The 19050-nt window shown below is 33.3% G+C and overlaps 1 protein-coding gene and 2 long non-coding RNA genes across 3 annotated transcripts; 1 reads left to right on the top strand and 2 right to left on the bottom strand.

Moving 5' to 3' along the window:
• Positions 1–4264: 4264 nt before the first annotated feature.
• Positions 4265–7171, bottom strand: LOC111003850 (lipase member H-B). The gene is made up of 2 exons (XM_022274573.2): positions 7025–7171; positions 4265–5632 (listed from the first exon to the last, which is right to left on the bottom strand). The coding sequence occupies exons 1-2, from the start codon at positions 7134–7136 to the stop codon at positions 4737–4739; spliced, it is 1008 nt and encodes a 335-aa protein (XP_022130265.2). The 5' UTR covers positions 7137–7171; the 3' UTR covers positions 4265–4736.
• A 7541-nt stretch (positions 7172–14712) lies between these two features.
• On the top strand, positions 14713–15686 carry LOC111003897. Its single transcript, XR_006750413.1, has 3 exons — positions 14713–14774; positions 14896–15093; positions 15432–15686. It is a non-coding gene; the product is annotated as an uncharacterized LOC111003897 (long non-coding RNA).
• A 41-nt stretch (positions 15687–15727) lies between these two features.
• LOC123689436 lies at positions 15728–16421 on the bottom strand. Its single transcript, XR_006750414.1, has 3 exons — positions 16319–16421; positions 16052–16161; positions 15728–15863 (listed from the first exon to the last, which is right to left on the bottom strand). It is a non-coding gene; the product is annotated as an uncharacterized LOC123689436 (long non-coding RNA).
• Positions 16422–19050: the final 2629 nt, after the last annotated feature.

A 19050-nucleotide genomic window follows, 5' to 3' on the forward strand; every position in this document is an offset into this window, starting at 1 on the left:
GTACTAATGATGTCTGTCCATTTATCTGTATTGTTCATATAATTATAGTAATAAGTTTAATTTTCTATTGATAAAAATATTTCGTTCGACAGCATATGGTTTTAAGGGAAATATAATTTTATTATATATAAACTTTTATAATTAAATTGCTAATTAAACAAACTAAAGTTTTGCTGGAGGGCGCATTTGAGCCGGTTGAAGGGTGCTGAATAGGAAAAGAACAAACAGGCAAATGGGACGGTTATCTTTTATTATTGTTGGCTAAAAGGGTCGCGTTGTTGCGACAGGATAATTTTATCCTCTCTTGCTGTAGGATAAGATGGGGCTTAGATAATGGAACGCAGTATTTTTTTTATTAAACTTAATATATTTAAAATGTTGCCATATACCTGTGTTAAATATGCATTACATTATTGAGTAATGTATTCTTATTCTATCAGGAGGGAGAAATTGTTAACGAAAATGTAGGTAATCCAATTAAAAATCGATTTCACGAAACATCTCGTGCCTCCTGCACATTTCCAATTTATAGACACTACAGCTACTTCAAAGTACGGAACGCCCTAAAAAATAAAAGAATCCCTCGAATGGAGCCGTAAAAGTCGTTTAATATAATTTGAAGAGATCTCTTGTGAATGCCCCTTTCCCTCGTCCCCCCCATCTCGACCCCCCGGACACAATACAGCGACTGTGATATAAAATTTGAAATGCTGAAACGTGCTTCAAAATATAATTGAGTCAGTGCCATGCCCGTGGATAAAGTGGAGTTCACACTACGAGTTGTCACTTTTTAAAATTATTTATATCCAATTATTATTTATATTTAAATATTTATAATCAACTGATTCGAGAGAATAAAATGTTATAATATAGAGGTTAAGCTAATTTCTCCTCGTAAAACAACACTTATATTACAAAGGCGAATTTTTAATCAAAATAATTGATAATTTAAAAATTAATTAGTTCATACACAAAAAATTGTTTTGACTACCTCAAATTCTTATAAAAATACTGTTAAAAACAATTTTGTATTTAGAAAAGTATTCCTTTGTTAACAGTTTTAATTTATTTGAGTACCCACTTTATCGTCGGCTGAAATTGGATATTTATGTAGGATTTATTAGGCCCTCCAAACCCTTCTCAGATGTTAGAAAAGGGCTTATCAAATCTAAGCCATGTGCTCTCAGCCTTATCTCAGTTACCTACCCCATGCGATGTTCGGCCTCAAAGGGCCCGGCAATTACCAACCAGCCGCATCCGAATGTCACAATTGTTATAATAAAAAAATATAAACAAGGGTTATTGTTAAAGCGAATTATGGACTTACTAGATTTAACGAGCCGTTAAATTTACAATCAATAATTACTTCAGTCTCGGCGGCAGCTTTGATGATTCAGCTAAAATTATGGCGGCCCGTTTGAAGATTTCGCACTCAATATGTATGCATCTAGAAACAAAAGACGTTTTGCTTTTGGTTTTTCCGTCGTTTTTTGTTTTATATAAGCAAAGTTTAGGTAACGGTGATCAATAACGGTAGATCTGTTTCCGACAGAGCAGTCGGTTGACAAAGTGTAGAGATGGTGATAAGGTGCTCGTTTATCATCGTCAACATGTAGAGCGCCTTCCGCTCCGAGTTGCCTCCCTTATCCTTTCAATACACAACGGCCACTAAAGATAATTTATGATTATATACACATTTTCAAATTATATAATTACATGATATAAACCGAATTGTTAATTATTGTAACCGTATTAGGCTAGGTCTTTATAACACTCTGATATAGCTCTAATTTTGCTTAAATATCGATCAAATTTCTATTCATCTTTTACAAGTTAGCTTTCTAAAATTTCTTTTTTAAAATACATCAATTGCTCTATTTGCAAATGTGTATTAATTAATTAATCAAAGAAGATTAATACAATAAAACAAATTAGAAATCATTGATACAAATATTCGCAAATACGAAGTTTGGAGTAGGCTACTGATTTTATTTAGGATTTTTCACAAACAAGCACCTCGGGGTTTATAACTAGTTTTAAAGGGACAATAATTCTGCAAATTCTTATTAAATCAATTTCTGTAAATAAGTACAGGGTGAATGTAACCCGCTTATATTAATTGGAAGGGGTGTATTCTACTCATGAATAGATGCACATATTTTGTGACATAATTGCAGGTGCGCAGAGCTTTAAGCTCTGTTGAATAGAGCAATTAAAAAAAGCTTTTAAAACCAGGAATTAGTTACTTTTGTATCCGTTACTATTCATTTTAAATATAGTAATACATAATTTTAGGTTTCTTTCCTTTTGTGTATATGTGCATAATATTGCTTGTTAACCTATTTTTATCTACAAAATATTAATACACTAAAGATGCAATATGCAATGTTTATTAAATACGATGACAGACCTGAACCGATGTTCTTTTAAATTAATAAAATAATTTTTATGATAAAACTTTTGGCTATTATTTCCTTAGACTTTTTCCATTACATTTTAGTTTGAAATTGCTGCAAGAAGCAGTGCTGGCACGCCCCGGGACGCATCATTAATCTGCTGTCGTGCGCACACCGACTCTAAACATTATCCATCGGCGTACAATGACGTCGACGTAAGCTTCCATACACTTGCGACTGTATTGTAATTGTTTCATTAATTATCTGTATAAATAATACAAGCTTTAATATAATTGTGTAGGTTAAACCGATTGTTTAACCTACACAATTATATTATACATGTAACGATAGTTTATCAAAATAATAAATATAATTAAATAGACATAGATAAGATTGATTTAATGGAATAAAATATTACTATGATTGAACTAATTTATCAGTCACCGGCTAATTAAGAATTAATTAAAAGATGTTAATGATTATTTAACTTGATTAAATAATCATTTAATCTATTAGAATGCGTGTGAAATAATTTGTTATTCCATTATTATTACGATACTAGTTCGATCAAAGGTCTAACCCGATTTTTGTAAAAAATCTATGGCTTTTGCTCAGCATACACAATTTGGTGCAAGGCGTATAATCGGGCAGTGCTCAAGTGCCTACTCACTACTGAGCGGCGTTCGGCTTCATTCAGTCAGGCCACAGCCCACAGCCCGCTCATCATTAAAAACCTTCCCCACAGCCTACAGCCAATATCCTTTGTGCTCACTTCACACCGGTATCGAATTCTACGCAGCTATTAATTATAATGGTGCTGTGAAAAAAACCTCTGTTAAAATATGAAACCGGTGTGAAAGCTACGGTATAATTACCATTCTTTATTTCAAATTTATAGTTGGCAAAAGGTACTGTTTAATATATTTTTCATTTAGATAATTATTTTTACCATACGTTGTATGAATATACGTAAAATAGAACATAGTGTGTCTTGTTATAGAGAATCTAAACAGTATATATTAACGCGCCATTGCCACAAACAATTCCTTGATAAAATAAACGTGCCATGAGGAAATAATGACTACGAAAAACAGTGACTTAAACCCCACATATTTTAGGAGTATTTTGTTTATCTGCCTGGTAGTCGCTTGATTGTTTATTGCTACATGAATATTTTAGAGCAGGCAGGTGCTTCTTTCAATGCGCCCAGTAGACATGCAATGATTACAATACGATTTGAGCTTCAAATTCGTCTAAAACAAAGTACTTAAAGGTTACATATATACACATATGTTCGAAATAGATAATTTTAATTAAACATAATTTGATGAGGGTGATCCCAAATATTTTCACTCGGCGGATCCTCACATTTTTTGATAAGTCATTGTTGAGATTTAGGCTTACATTAGACGTATTTTTATTTTGATATATTTAAACTTTTATGCATCTCTATCAGCGTCAATCTAACTTCTCCGTGTACTACTATAAATTATATACTAATATAATTTGTGGTACACACACACATATATGTATATATATATATATAAAATATGAATATTAGAATAATTATTTAAATTGGTCTTTCAAAGATTACTAGCGACATCTGTGTTTAATATACGAACACGCTAGTAAATTTAACGAATGACAATGTGTGCTACGTATTCCGTTGCAACGATCGTTTTGCTTGCATTGCATAGATGGCGCTGTAAATAATATTTAAACGGATGTTTTATATATCTAGTATAGAAATTGAACTTAAATAGATAGCGGTTTAGTCTATAATATTATGGGATTTCATAAGCATTAAATATACATAATATAATATTTTAATAAAAAAATATATAATATATAAAAATCAAAGTACTCAATAATTATTATCACAGCCACAACTTTATTAAATGTATTATAATAGATTTATTCAGTTTCATATGACCTACAGCAATTATTGAATATAGATCTTTAGAATTCATTAAAACTATCCATACAAATGTAATACGGTCAAAATTAATTGAACAATTCATTGATATAATAATACCGTTTCTTGTAGTACGTGTTTGGAAGCGATAGTGGTAAATTATTTGTAAAAGTATGAACTCATTACAGTCATTGCTTATTAGAAATGGCGAGAGGCACGTTTGTTTTATTCATATAAACTAGAAACTAATCAGGCTATACTGTAAACTAATGGGCATGTAGGTGTGTTTTCTGCAATGAAGATCTCAAATCCGTTATGAGTGCCACTTTTCATACCTACATACATAAATTTAAAATTAACGATCACTTACTGATACATAATTAACTTAGTAAGTTATGTTATCTATAAAAACTTAGTAAGTTATGTTATCTATGAAACCAAGTTCTTATATCTAAAGGATTAAAAACCTTGAGCCTCCTGTTTTCTTCCTGAGTTGTATAAAGATAGAGGCCTCTTGCTTGTGATGAGCATCCATAGCCTACATTAGTTCTGTCACCACTACATTGCCTATTTTTCAGCTCGTTCCACGTTACACATTCACTTCCGATGAGTAAGCTATCGTTCTTGACTGACGCAGCATAAAGTTTCCACGACATCGCGTGATCGCATTCTAGCGTGATTGCACGTTCCTTGCACTCGGGTTGGTTTGAGGTGATGCCGTTAACATAGACATCCACATGACCAATAGGTTCCTCTAGACCAACGACGCCAGAGCTTGTATGGAGAACGTAAACGAAACTCGCATCTTCCTTCCTTAGCCTGTATTTGGAGGGTGTCATGAAACACGGTCTTGCCGGGTCTAAAGCAGTAATCCTCTCTAGACTTTTATGTAATTTCAGTTGAACTAGTCTCCCTGTAATGCCAGCTACATGGGCACCTAAACTAAATCCTATTAAATGTATTTTGGATATCGGATAGCCCTGAAAATGAAGGTTTTGAATGAAGATGAACAATCGACGAGCTATACCATCAACTTGAAGAGCGGAGGACACGTATCCTCTTCTGAAGGATGATCTTGTATCGATTATAAGGATTGTTGGGTTCTTGATTAGTAACGCTTTGACGAGTGCATCGGAGGATTCATCTGTGGGGGTGTTCCACCAGCCTGGGATGTATATTACTAGCTGCGAAGAAGGACTAAAGCCCCTGGTGTGTGCTTTCGACATTAAGTACTTCCTCTTCCCTGCTTGCGTAAATTCGTAGAACTTTAGTTCAGGGATAACCTGTCCAGATGCTAGCGCGTCCAGTGGGAGCGACTCACCTGAAAGCATATTGTTTAAATTGTAAAATACAAATCATTATAATCCTTAGGTGCGGACAATATGGCATGTACATCGCTCTTAATGAATAAAACAAATACTTGATTCTTCTAAAACAAAATGGTATGTATAACAACTCACTTGCTAGGTGCCCCACGTTCAACCTAAATGTGTTTTTTATTGAGATTTTATTTATTTTAAAGGCGGAATAAGCCTATTTGGACGTGAGTTTGAACACAAATCACAAGTAATGTCGTGTTGTTTGGGTTTAAATGAAGAGGTAGGAAGAGGATAATATCACGTTTCCCATTAGTAATTGCTGATTCGCTGCTGTTGGCACTTTAATTATTATGTATGTCGTAAGTAGTTGTAGTTAATTCCCATTGCAAATGCAACTACACTAATATTTAAAACATTATGAATAAACTTACAAGAATATATATCATATATATTGCAATTGTTAGATATATTTACTAACACTTCGTTACATTACAACATAAAAATTGAATATAATTAAATGAAAAGGAGAGAAACTGGCGGCCTTATCGCTTTCGAGCCATCTCTTCCAGGCAACCACTGTGAGTGAAAAAAATGTATTAAATTACATAAGGAAGGCATGAAGTGGAAAATACATATAGGAAATATGTATTTTCCACTTTTACATATTGCCTACTATGTTAATAAATAAATAAATTAATACGATATATAGTTATTAAGAAGAAATAAAACAGAACTAAATAGATTTAGAGACCCTTTAAAGTCAAAATACGTCCAAGTAAGCGAAACGTGCTTTAATTCAGTATGTATTTAAAAAAAATTATAATAGATTACCTAATATTGTCTGTTGATTGTGTTGTGTTTTACACGTAATCATCTTGATATTATAATGTGAACATCAAATTAATGTGTAATTTAAATGAACTTGTATATTATACCATACTTAGCACTTATTGTTAACATATTATATATTGCAATGTGTAGGCTATACAATCACAGTGACTCTTAATCACTAATTGATCAATGAGTGGTACATTTGTTTGAACCTTCCTACATAGCAAAGATGTATGACATTTTTTGGTTTTTCGTATTGTTTTATAAATATCGACATTTGAATAGCAGCAATATGATTTAATCATAGAAATGAAATTTTATTTAAATTCTCATTAGTTTGGAATAATTTTGTTATTTTTATGTTTTTAAGTAATTGAGCCAAACCTCCCCAAATTACACGCGTTTGCGACATTAATTTAAAATACAACATATATTTCAAACTTCGAATTATCTACTACGATACTTCTATTAAATACAGCGGTCTTACCCACTGATGAAAATATTCGTGTTTCTCTGATAACACTTCACTAATTATTACACAAGCCAAGAAACAAATAACGCACAGGTATTGGAAGCTGCCTTAACAAGTTCGTCGACTGTGGTGGACAGCAGACGGGGTGGCAGCAAAGCCAAGGCCGGCACCACCATCGTCACTGCTGCAACAAGCACGAACATGGTTCCTGACGCTTGCGCATCCGTGCGCCTCGCTCGCCGCGTTCACTGACATTGGCTCGCCAGCAGCCGCCCTTGATCTTCACATACGATGGCGTATGACGTGACTTATCAGAATAGAAGGGATTTGATGATATCGCATCACACATTAACATTAGACCATTGTGAAATAAGATTAATTTTGATGCATTAACAGGGTTAAACAAACTAACTATCATTATAAGAAAGATTTTTATTTGTGTTTGAAACGAAATCCCTCAAAAAATACTAAACCAATTTTGAACATGTTCACACCATTACATAGCTACGTTATCCCGAAATAACACAGATGGTGTATTTATTTGCAAAATATAGATACAAAACAACCCAGCCGTGCAAAGTAAGAACCAGTCGAAAGTTTGACAGCTACTGATTCTGCTACATCGCCTAATTTCTTTTGAAATTGGTAATTTAATCAGATTATATTATATATAGTACACAAGTCAGTACACAGAGATATTATAATACAAGTAGTCTGTCCCGACAAATGCCACCTATGACTACATTATCCCGGGATGAGCAGGGCAGATTCTATCGCTACCTATTTAAGTATTTGGTCATATCGTAGAACTTTTTGAAAGAAAAAAGTTAGTGGTTTTTTAATTATGTAACTTTATTTTATTCTTAAAACATTTTGTTGAAGACTTTCATTATTATAAAGAATAATTTGAACCATTCTTACTTGACATGAACTGAGATTAAAATGTTCACTTTTATGTGAATATAGTAATGATAACAGTATAAACCGAAATCTCGCATTGTTAACTTAACCTCGTTCCTATCTTGATAAGCTTAATAAGTCTTTAGTTTAATGAAGAATCTAAAAACTTTGTCCGATACAGAACTTCTTTGGTATGTGAATTTTATTATAATGAAAGGCGATAGGCTCATCTTTTATTCAGATACGACTATTTAAATAAGTGGAATACTTCAGATCCGGTAAATATATAAATAACATTTTGATAATTGCTACTAGAGGACCCAGTATTTTAATTTTAAAAAATATTCTACATATATTTCGAGGTCATAAGTATTATATAAAAAGTTAAACTAAGTTTTGCGTAAGTTTATTAAGATAAACTTTTAAATGAAATAAATTAATGTGATGTTGTAAGCAAAAAACTAGAGAAATATATTTCCGCTAATATGTAGGTAATTAATTGTTATAAATCCCAAGACAAGGCTGTAGATGCACTTCCTTAACTTCAAAACATGTTTGTAGCTAAACATGTGAACTATAAGGTTAGCATAAATTAATTCTTCCTATTATTACCAACTTAGATTCAAAAGCCTTGATAGTGTCTCATATCCTTTTGAATGACTATGCACTCTATAATAAATTGTTGACACTCTATAACATCTCATACATGAAAATGAAGAGGTATGAAAATGTAGTCCTAAAAATTGGAAGCGGAAAAGCTACGGAAGTTATGTTAACATTAACAACAAGACTGTCTATAATTATAAATAAGTTGCGAGACATGTACTTATTAAAAAACTAAGCAATTTAATATTAATATTGTAAGTTTCTAATTAAATTGCAAAGTACACAAAAATAAGAAATAAAAAATCTCTAAGCCAAAAAGGGTTTCGTGAAAAGATGACACAGAAGGTATATTAATTTTTGATATTCATTCATCAGGCTGCGATAGATTTAACTGTAACTTTAGTTTTAATATCATATTTTATAATGATTAGGCACTTTTTGTTAAAAATAACAATTGTTATGAGGTCAGTTAATTTCGATGGTATCTGTTATTGGCCTCAATAGATAAATTATATTGCTCCACGAAAGCCGGAGGGCATTTTGATGCATCTCGTAATTTATCAAGAATCCAGTTAATCGGCAAAAAAACTGACAGACCGCGCCCACAAAATTGAGAGACATTTTTGGATTCAACGTTTTTTGAATTCCACATTGGGCAGGCACATTTTTAAAACTGTTACATTGATTGTTTTTTATGTCTAGGACATGAGCTGTATGTGTAAGCTGACACGAAAATGTCTAGGTGAAAATCCATTCCAAGAGGTTATACGCCATATTTGCAAACCCGTGGAGGCGGCACTTTAATTAATTTTCATGAAATTATATTGCTGAGCCTGAACCGGAAGATGAATTACTAGATGATTCAATTATCCATTCAATATAGAACTTGGTTTACATTTTAAGAAAATTTTGATATGAAATCACTATACACCTTAAATAAATAATAGTCTCTCTTCAGTGTTGAAGTGAGCGTGAGGACGATGAGGTAACGATATTGTTGACTTTCTTGTTGAGGTTCAATGTCGATATAAATTTATTACCATATCGTGCATATAACTATCGGTTTTTGGCGATATTGTGAGGGTCAAATCGGTTAGACGAGCCTCACGTTATTTGTCTTTGGGAACGTTCATAAATATGAAGAAGTAATTGGAATTTTCCTTTGATTAATTATCTCTATATTAACATCTGATCGATGTCATGCCCGCATTAATTCAGTAAAAATCTAGGTACTAGCGTGAGGTCTATGACCCTTGTGGTCCTCGGTTAATGGTTAAATTTTCAGAGATTATAGATATCTCATTAGCTGTAGTACCTGGATGACCGAGCAATGCTCGGTGCTTTTTTATAAATTGTGTTTTTTGGAAATTATATTTTAGTACGAATTACATACAAATAAAATGATGAAATATGAATAATATTTTTCGATCTTACCGACACAATAATATAAAAAATATGAACTGGTTATTTAAAGAAAAAAAATCATCATCATTCCTAGCTAGATCGATTTACATATATATATATATAATTGGAATCTATATATGTATACAAGAATTGCTCGTTTAAAGATATAAGATAATATCTGAAAGTTTAAAGTGTCCAACGATAACATTAGCTCGCAAATGCACGTACAAAGGCATTTAAACGCGAAGTTTCGTCCAGCTTCAAATCACTAAACGTGCTAAACAATCATGAGAGTCGAATACAGAAACCTGACATTGAAGTAAATAATTCGAGAAGAATGTAAAGTAATGTATGCATTGTTTGATGTACTTCATCACGAGGCCGATGTCGGTTAGCTGTATTCTAATGTATGTATGCTCTCACCTTGTAATTACTCCAGATTTTCTCCACTGGAGATTGTTGTTGTAATGTTTTTCCATATTACAATTCGAGGAGAATATTCAAGATACAAATGCCTGGAAACTGCTGGTTGTTAATCTAATTATCTAGTATATAGGTTTATATTTGCTTTTTTTAAAGAATAATGTAAATATACATAAAGAAAACTGTAAAATTTGTTATATTTGTAAATATGTGGGCACCATGTATCAACATAATAATATCTGCTGCACTGTTTCTTATACCATGCGCCTATTTTATTTTAGTATGTACTTATAGTAGGTACTTTATTTTTGTTCTAGGTACATCATCACATTTCATTTTTAAATCAATGTAAACAAAATATTGTAAAAACTATTTAATGATGGAGTTTCTTGTCCATTCTTCTCCATGTGAAACTACTTTTGATTATCGAGAGTAATTTTCTTTTAAATATTTTAATTAATTTTGAATTCTAAAAATGCCTTTTTAATTGAAATAAATTCTGATCTATGTAGGAACGGAACAGTTAATATTTTGCTGAGCTTTGCACTAGCAAATCATCCAGAAACAGTGTCAGGTGAACTGACTTTTATTTGGAATAAGCCAAAAATGTCTTGTACTTCTCACTGCTCGTATCTCCCTTTCTTATTTGCCGGGAAACATACGATTTTAATGTATCGTTTAAACAAAGTATTGTATCAAGCAAAGAAATCTTATTGAATATTGCGTGTTACAAAAAATATTGATAGAAGTAACTTAGTGCGTGTTGATTAAAACAGACAAAAGAAACGGAAATAATTGAATTCAGGTTTTGGTCGTACTTGTAAATTATTGTTATAATTATTCGCTCCATGCAAAAGGAAGGAATGAACGTATAAATTAGAAGAACAATACATATATGTACCGAATTTTAGATCATATAATGAATACTAACTGGTATGAGAATGTGTATAACTCGTCTTAGATACAGCTATTTATTAAATTGTTATAAACATAAAATGTTTAATACTCAGTCTAATTTCCCGATTTTAACTAGACTTTTGACCATTTCAATCAAATTATGTATAGGCTATATGGAATTTTATTGCTGGTTCGTCTCCGCCAGGGCAGCAATGAACTTTGTATCTTTGTACGCATTTACCACTCGCTTCTACGGTGAAGTTAACCTCGTAGGAAATGGGCATGCTTTAGACTCAAAAGGTCGCCGACGGATGTCAGGCACAGAAGGCCGAAATAATGATACACATACAGTCCACAAAGTCAGAAATCTTAGAACTGAGTGCTTAGTACTAAAGTTAAAACGATGCAACAAGATTTCTTTTTTTTATGAATTAGTTTGCAACCTTATTTTAATACTACACTTAAAAATACTTAGTCTGGCCATAAATACTGATACAATTAAAAATAAACAAAATATTACATTTGAATTTGAAATCTATTATTTTTATATGATTGCTCATGGAGTTTTCTCATTATGGTGCCAATACCTTGTATAATATTTTGCAAAATTAAAATGGCGTGGGGTGATGAAGAGATCCGAATCGCTGTGATTGCATTACACAAAGTAGGTATGGAGCCAAATGCAATTTTTAAAACTCTCCATACGCTTGGTATTAGAAAAATATTTGTGTACCGGGCTATTAATAGGTACAATGAGACCTCCTCTGTTTGTGTCAGAAAAAGATCTGGCCTTCCACGTAGTGTTCGTACGAAAAAGGTGGTCGAAGCAGTAAGGGAAAGAATTCGAAGAAATCCTTTCCGAAAGCAAAAGATTTTATCTCGGGAGACGAAGATAGCACCTAGAACCATGTCGCGTATTTTAAAAGATGACTAAAGACTTGTAGCCTATAAGAGACGTTCTGGTCATTTCTTAACTGATAATTTAAAAAAGAATAGGGTGATAAAATCTAAAAAAATACTAAAGCGGTACGCAAAGAGTGGTCACAGAAAATTTTTGTTTACGGATGAGATTTTTTTTTTAAATCGAGCAACATTTTAACAAACAAAATGACCGTATTTGTGCTCAAAGCTCTAAGGATGCTTCTCAATATGTCGACAGAGTGCAACGAGGGCACTATCCGATTTCAGTGATGGTTTAGTGGGGTATTAGCTATGAAGGAGTGACTGAGCCATACTTTTGTGAAAAAGGTATCAAAACTGCGGCACAAGTGTATCAAGATACCATCCTTGAGAAGGTAGTGAAGCCCCTTAATAACACCATTTCCAATAACAAAGAATGGTCCTTCCAGCAAGACTCGGCACCGGGTCATAAAGCTCGGTTTACGCAGTCTTGGTTGGAAATGAACGTTTCGGACTTCATCAGAGCTGAAGACTGGCCGTCGTCTAGTCCCGATCTTAATCCGCTAGATTATGATTTATGGTCAGTTTTATAGAGTAGGGCTTGCTCTAAACGGCATGATAATTTGGAGGCCCAAAAACAATCCGTACGATTGGTAGTGATGAATTATCCCATGTAAAGAGTGCGTGATTCTATTGATAACTGGCCTCAACGTTTAAAGGACTGTATCGCAGCCAATGGAGACTACTTCAAATAAGCTTTTTATATTATAAATTGTTTTTTATTCATGTATTAAACTAACACACTGTAAAAGTAATAAATGTTATTTGCAATAGAAAAAAAAATATTTTTCATTGTTTCAGTATTTATGGCAAGACTAGGTACGTGCAAACCGCCGAACAGGCTGGATTCCGATCTGTGTAGAAGGAAGTAAATAGTTGATGTTTTACGGATTTTTGTTGGGTAGCGCACAAACTGTATCGGAAACGTTAATAATTAATAGTTTTTTACTTTAAATAAAAATTGTGTTAGACTTTACATAAAAGTCTACCACAGTATTTATGACAACTAACATTTGGGGTGTTTTTGTCACATGAGTTGCAGACAACAGGTTTGCTAAAACCGCATATGGGTTTCATTCTTTGAATTTATCTGTTCCTTTAATCATTAGAGACGAAGTATATGCGGAAACGTTGGAGAGACCGAGGCTGCGTGTGCCAAATAACCACACTCGGCGTGGTATGCGATCTCAATTGCAGGCAGTGCCTCGGGCGCTTACGAACTTACTCAGAGAAGCACCATTTACAGCTGTCTTGCGCATACTAAGGGCCTGTTTCACAATGCCCGGAAGTTCCAAATAAGCTATTTGTTACTTATTTGTAGGATAAACAGTATTTTTGCGTTTCACGACTGTCAGATAGTGCTATTCGTCATAAAATGCGAAGTATTTTATTCGGAACTTTTATCTTTCGAATAATTTATGTGTTGCATAGCTTATTGGCACTTTATCCATACATTGTGAAACAGGCCCTAAATATTATTGCGTGTGAGACAGATGTATTTGTAGTTGCACACTCCCTGAATTGACAAGAATTGCATTACTTATAATTAGTTATAAAATAGTTTTTACTTATTATGTTTATATTGTTTTTAGTTTAGTTTTCTTTTGTATTAGTATTAAGTTATTGTAAAAATATTAAATTAGAAAATAAATTTTTATTTTAATTGAAAATCACCGTTGTTTTAGGATCAAGACATGCGGTTTCCTAATTTCATACTAATAATAAAGCCCATTTCATTTCCAACCATGAAAAAAGAAAAGTACATTTTATACATTATTTTATTTATCTTGTTATGTATCCTACATCTTAACTAAATTTATTACAGTCGATCGGAACCCCCTTCCCGGGTAAAGGCCTCCTCCAGCTTTTTCTTAATGTTTACCACCATCGTAAAGTATTAAATGCAAAGAAAATCTATTGCTGCAGAAATGTGATTTAAACGACCTTAAGATTGACAGTCAACATGAAATTCAGTTTTAACATATAATATAACATAAATGAAGCAATTTTCTCTTGATGTGTATTCTACAATTACTATTGTTTTACAATTGTTTAATATTTATTGAAACTAACCACAAAATTGGCTGAAATATGCATATGAATGCACACTTGATGACGGCCGCTTTTCAATTTGATTGACGTCGACACGATATACAAAGACTCGATGGAAGCCCGGGTCCGTTTATAATGAAATAACTTTTTTTTTATTAAACATGATACCTACGATGTTTCCATTTAAAAGTAGATTGGTATGCTTCAGACAAAGATTCATTGAATTATATATGTACTTACTTTGAATTTCCGTTTTTGTAACTAGTTAATATTTTGTTTTGTCATAGATGTATGGAATTGTAGCCATAATAACTGTCAGTAATAAATGATAAATATTGAACGAGGTTTTTACTTTAAGCGTTGAGTGCGTTGTAATAATTAAATATAATATTTCGTATTCAAGATATTTTTCATTTTATCATATATTTTAGACAGACTGAACATAGTAAGCCATTATGCTATAACACTTGATCATTACACGATACTTACTTATAAAAGAAGTAGCTAAGTAAATAATCCCATTTTTTACAACAATGTTTGAGAAGTTATATTATTGCTTATTTTTCTTCAATCTCATCAGTCAAGCACACAACTTTCCAGTACGAAGATTTATTTTTCATTCTAAGAGTAGTTAATAACTTTAACCACCCAAAGAACATATAAGATACACTATATTTTATGGCAAATATACACCTAGATCTTCTCTTTCCCTTGTTTTAGGTACACGAAGTAGAGAAATTTGGATCGGGACTGAGACAAGGACTTGTGCCTCGTCTGGAGGCTTTCGAGGCAAGGCAAATGGAAGCCACGAGGCACTTGGAAGCGAGGCAATTGGAGCCACGTCTACCATTGCCCGGACCTCAAGAACTAGAGGCTATCAAAAGAGTCGCCCAACTCCTCGCCACGATCGGAGAACAGGTACCGGAGTAGAGGACACGTATTTTGTAGAATTAATTAATTTATTACCGGCTATGTAATGTTTATAATGGTGTTTAATGTTCATTATGGCTGAATTAAATATGATGACTTTACGCTAATGAATCCTGTACGAGTTTTGAACACAAATATATACGATAAAATATTTCAGAATAAAGGTTTGGAATTTTCGCTGTTGGTTCTAGATTAAAATTCACGCCGTGAATAATTTATAGATAAAAAAAGTTGCTTTTATTAGATCAAAAAGACATTTGACGAGAACTTCAAAAAGTTTACAACCAAAGATAGAAAAGAGTATATAAATTTTAATTTAATTTTAGGTGATTCCAGCAATCATCGGTGACATTCCAACACACAGGCCCACGACTGCGCCACCAAACGTAGTCACAGAAGTGCCAAGTGATCCTGTTCAATTCAATTAAGGATATCAGATTAACTATAGAAAAGTATTCCTATATAAATATTACTTTATTATAATAACAACAAAATCTATCGCTTACATAATAAATTAACCAATAACATGATCTTGAATTATTAGCTATAGCACTTGGAATATATTAAAGCACATCTTTGACCTAAGCATTAAAATGGTATTTGAACATAATTTGTACTTTGACCTTGACCTGTGTTAGGAAATAGTTATGTCCGACTGTAGTGGTGGCGCCATCTGATGGTGCAGTGGTAGATAAGTTCAAATGTAACAATTAATATACTTCCACCGCTTAGCAGAATCCAGTGGCTGCCCGAAAGCGCTGTCAAATATGCATAAAATGTCGAGATATTATAAATAACTTTGTTTTAACGAATTAATTTATTGATGATTAATTGTTTTACTATCAAATATTTTCTACAACAAATCGTGTTTAACTGAATTGTTGTTAGTGATGGTCTAATATAAATTCTTATTAATTATTGTATAGATATGAAAAAAAATTCAAACCAATATCTTCGAAGAATCGCAGATTTGTTTCAAGCAGGTAAAATATCAGATTTTTCTCCGACGCATAGAAAATTCGTATAACCGTTGAGTTCATCAGGTTTATGCCATCGCTGTAAATAAATTCCCTAATAATTAACTAAAACGAGACAATTTAATTGTACAGGAACTTTTTCGCTTAAAAAGTTTATTTTAACAAGCTAGTCCACATATCGTACTCAATCTACTATTTTATAAATCAATAGATGAACCATAAACTTTAAAACTTACAGTAGTTTGCTTATGAAAAGTTTCTGTAAGGGGGCGACATTGTAATGGACGTGCGACGATTCAGCAAAGTATACTAGCCCTGTACAGTCAGGCTGGCATTGCGCACATAACACACCATCCGACCGCTCTTTATCCAGGCGAACGTGATTGGCACTACGACCAGTCGGTTTAAAGTATGTCAGCTTGTCTGTAAGCAAGCGAGAAATGAGCTGACGTCATTTCTAAATAATGAAGCGTCCTTTCGGTGCAATTACCCTTATGTTTATTAAGACAACCAAGATGCTCTGGTGAACAAACTTTGTGATGAGGTTCTGGCTGAAGAGTATAGGGCACACACGAGCAAAGGGCCAGTGTAGCATTGCGTCGGCACTGCAAAATGCATTCAGCTTCATTGCGAGTCCATCCGTGCTCTGACACACGGCATCCGCGCTAAAATATCGATTGGAAAACAAATTCATTTACATAAAAAACGAATAAAAAGAATAAAACAATCGGGAATTGATAGTAAAGTTGCCTGGAAGAGATCGCTTGTTAGCGATAAGGCCGCCCGTTGCATCCCTTGTAATTTATATATATTGTGTTATTTGTGTTTCTTTCTAGCAACGAAGTGTAAATAAATAAATAAAATAACGTACCCATTCTTCACTGTGATACATCAATTGATGGCTGATATGCTGTGCCTCAAAATGTAATTTCAAATGTACTGAAGAGTTATAGTGTGCCAGATACGAGTGCACTCCGGTAATTTTTGATAGAGGATATTGCATGCCGTCAAACAGTATAACCTACGTAGAAATCATTAATGTTGTTAATATAGAACGTTTCACGAACTATTAGATCTACTAAGTATTGTTGGTAGGGTTCAGTCTAAACCTCAATATCATGGCAGGGTCTGCGAACAAAAGCGATGTCTTCAATATCTTCCTTCACCACAACAAGAAGACTCTGATCTTGCCCCACATAGTTTGCTTTCTTTGCCTTTTTCTTTTTGTCTTCTGGGCTAAATAAAAAACATTTGATGAAACAATAATATCAGAATTCTCGGTATTAGGATTTAAACCAACCTGTATCTGGCATTCATGACGCAACAAAAGCCGCTATCAGTGATTCGGGTTGCAAACAGTAAGTGGCATGGTATAATTTTAGTTTTCCAGGTGCACCGCTTGAGGATTGACTCACATGTCGGCGAAAGCTGGACACAAATACTATTATATCGTAACCCTAATAGTTTCCTGATAATTAGAAATGAGCTGACGGTGTTTTTGAGTGCCCAATGCCCATCCCTATTAGCGAGTAAGCGCCTGCCAAAATTTTAATAAAAGGCTCTTAAATACATCCTATCGACCAATTGATTGACTTTACATTTTCTGATTTTTTTTTATTGTCTTCTCGTATGGAAGCGGATAGTAAATCTTCTAAATGGTACCTTTTTTTAGTATTTATTTATTTCATATAAGATACCCATGTATTAAATAATTAAAATGAATAAAATGTACCTTCAGCATAATATTAGTGATGTTAGTCTCCTGATCTACATCGGACAAAAACGTCATAAAGGGAAGATCGAACGGCTCCAATGTCTTAGTTAGAAGGCCACCAAACGCCAATAAGTTCGATTGTATTTGAGAAAGCGTAAACGTCCCATTATTATCAAGAGATGCCCTTTAATATTGTTATAAAAAAATTTAAAGGTTCGTAAAAATGCATAAATAAATAAATAAAATATTATTTTTATTTTGGAACATAAGATCATCAAGCTATCACTCATTAAATTTGAACCTGTAGGTATTAGGGATACCCATAGGCAAAGAAGACAGAGGGTGTAGGCCGAGAGAAAAGGCGGGCGTAAAAAACTCTCGGTACTCTTATAAAAAAAGCAAATCATCAAACAACACTTATTTTAAAACAAATATCGCAAATTAATTAGAAGTAGCCTGTCTAGTACTAGTCCCAGGCCCTTTTATCAACTAAATAATCGTTAACTTTATAGTAAGCCTTTTTACACAGCTTTTCTTTAATACGTTTATTTCAAGGCAGAGATAAGAGCCTCTGGGATTTTGTTAAAGATATATTCCGTTTTCCAAACAATAATTACTTTAGATAGTCTAAGTACGGGGAAATTGCAGCCAAAAATGGCTTTCATAAAACCTAGAATATATTCATTGATTTAATTTCTAGAATTCTGAATTAGTGCTTAGGATATCGGTCCTTACAATCGTCTCGCGTAGGCGTGTAGCGCGCGTTTGCTTATAATATTGTAGCTACAGAGAGCCACGGCTGGGAACTCAGCATGCTGCAGTGGATGCTGGACAACCTTCAGGTCCACCAATAATGGAGGTTCATGCCGGAACTTATAGATATTTACAAACGTTATTAGCACTCCACTAAATAGTCCTAACATTACCAAACTCATAAAAATGGACCTGGAAGGAATTTGGAAAAGTTTATCATTAACATTTAATTCGATTCGTTATTAGATTCTGTCGAGTAAACAGTAACCTACTTTTACTACGTTTATTATTTGAGAAAAATTTATTATCTCTTTTAAAAGCGTCATGCCTACAGTTATGCCAATTAAATAAACGTACCTCATGGGTCTCTTAGTATGCATTGCGGGTCGAACTCCTGCGAGTGAGAGGTTGCGTGCTAAATCCTTCATTGCCTTTGAGAAACTTGTCCGAAGTCTTATTTCAAAATTTGACGCCTGATAAAAATTGTTTTGCAATCTCTCT

Source organism: Pieris rapae, chromosome 1, assembly GCF_905147795.1.
Source record: "Pieris rapae chromosome 1, ilPieRapa1.1, whole genome shotgun sequence".
Lineage (NCBI taxonomy): Eukaryota > Metazoa > Arthropoda > Insecta > Lepidoptera > Pieridae > Pieris > Pieris rapae.

Excerpts from the sequence above, each read along its gene's own strand:
- LOC111003850 (XM_022274573.2), bottom strand. The coding sequence starts at position 7,136 with ATGTTCGTGCTTGTTGCAGCAGTGACGATGGTGGTGCCGGCCTTGGCT. Across the intron at positions 5,633-7,024 it reads TAAGGCAGCTTCCAATACCT|GTGAGTCGCTCCCACTGGAC; the intron begins GTGCGTTATTTG and ends ATATGCTTTCAG.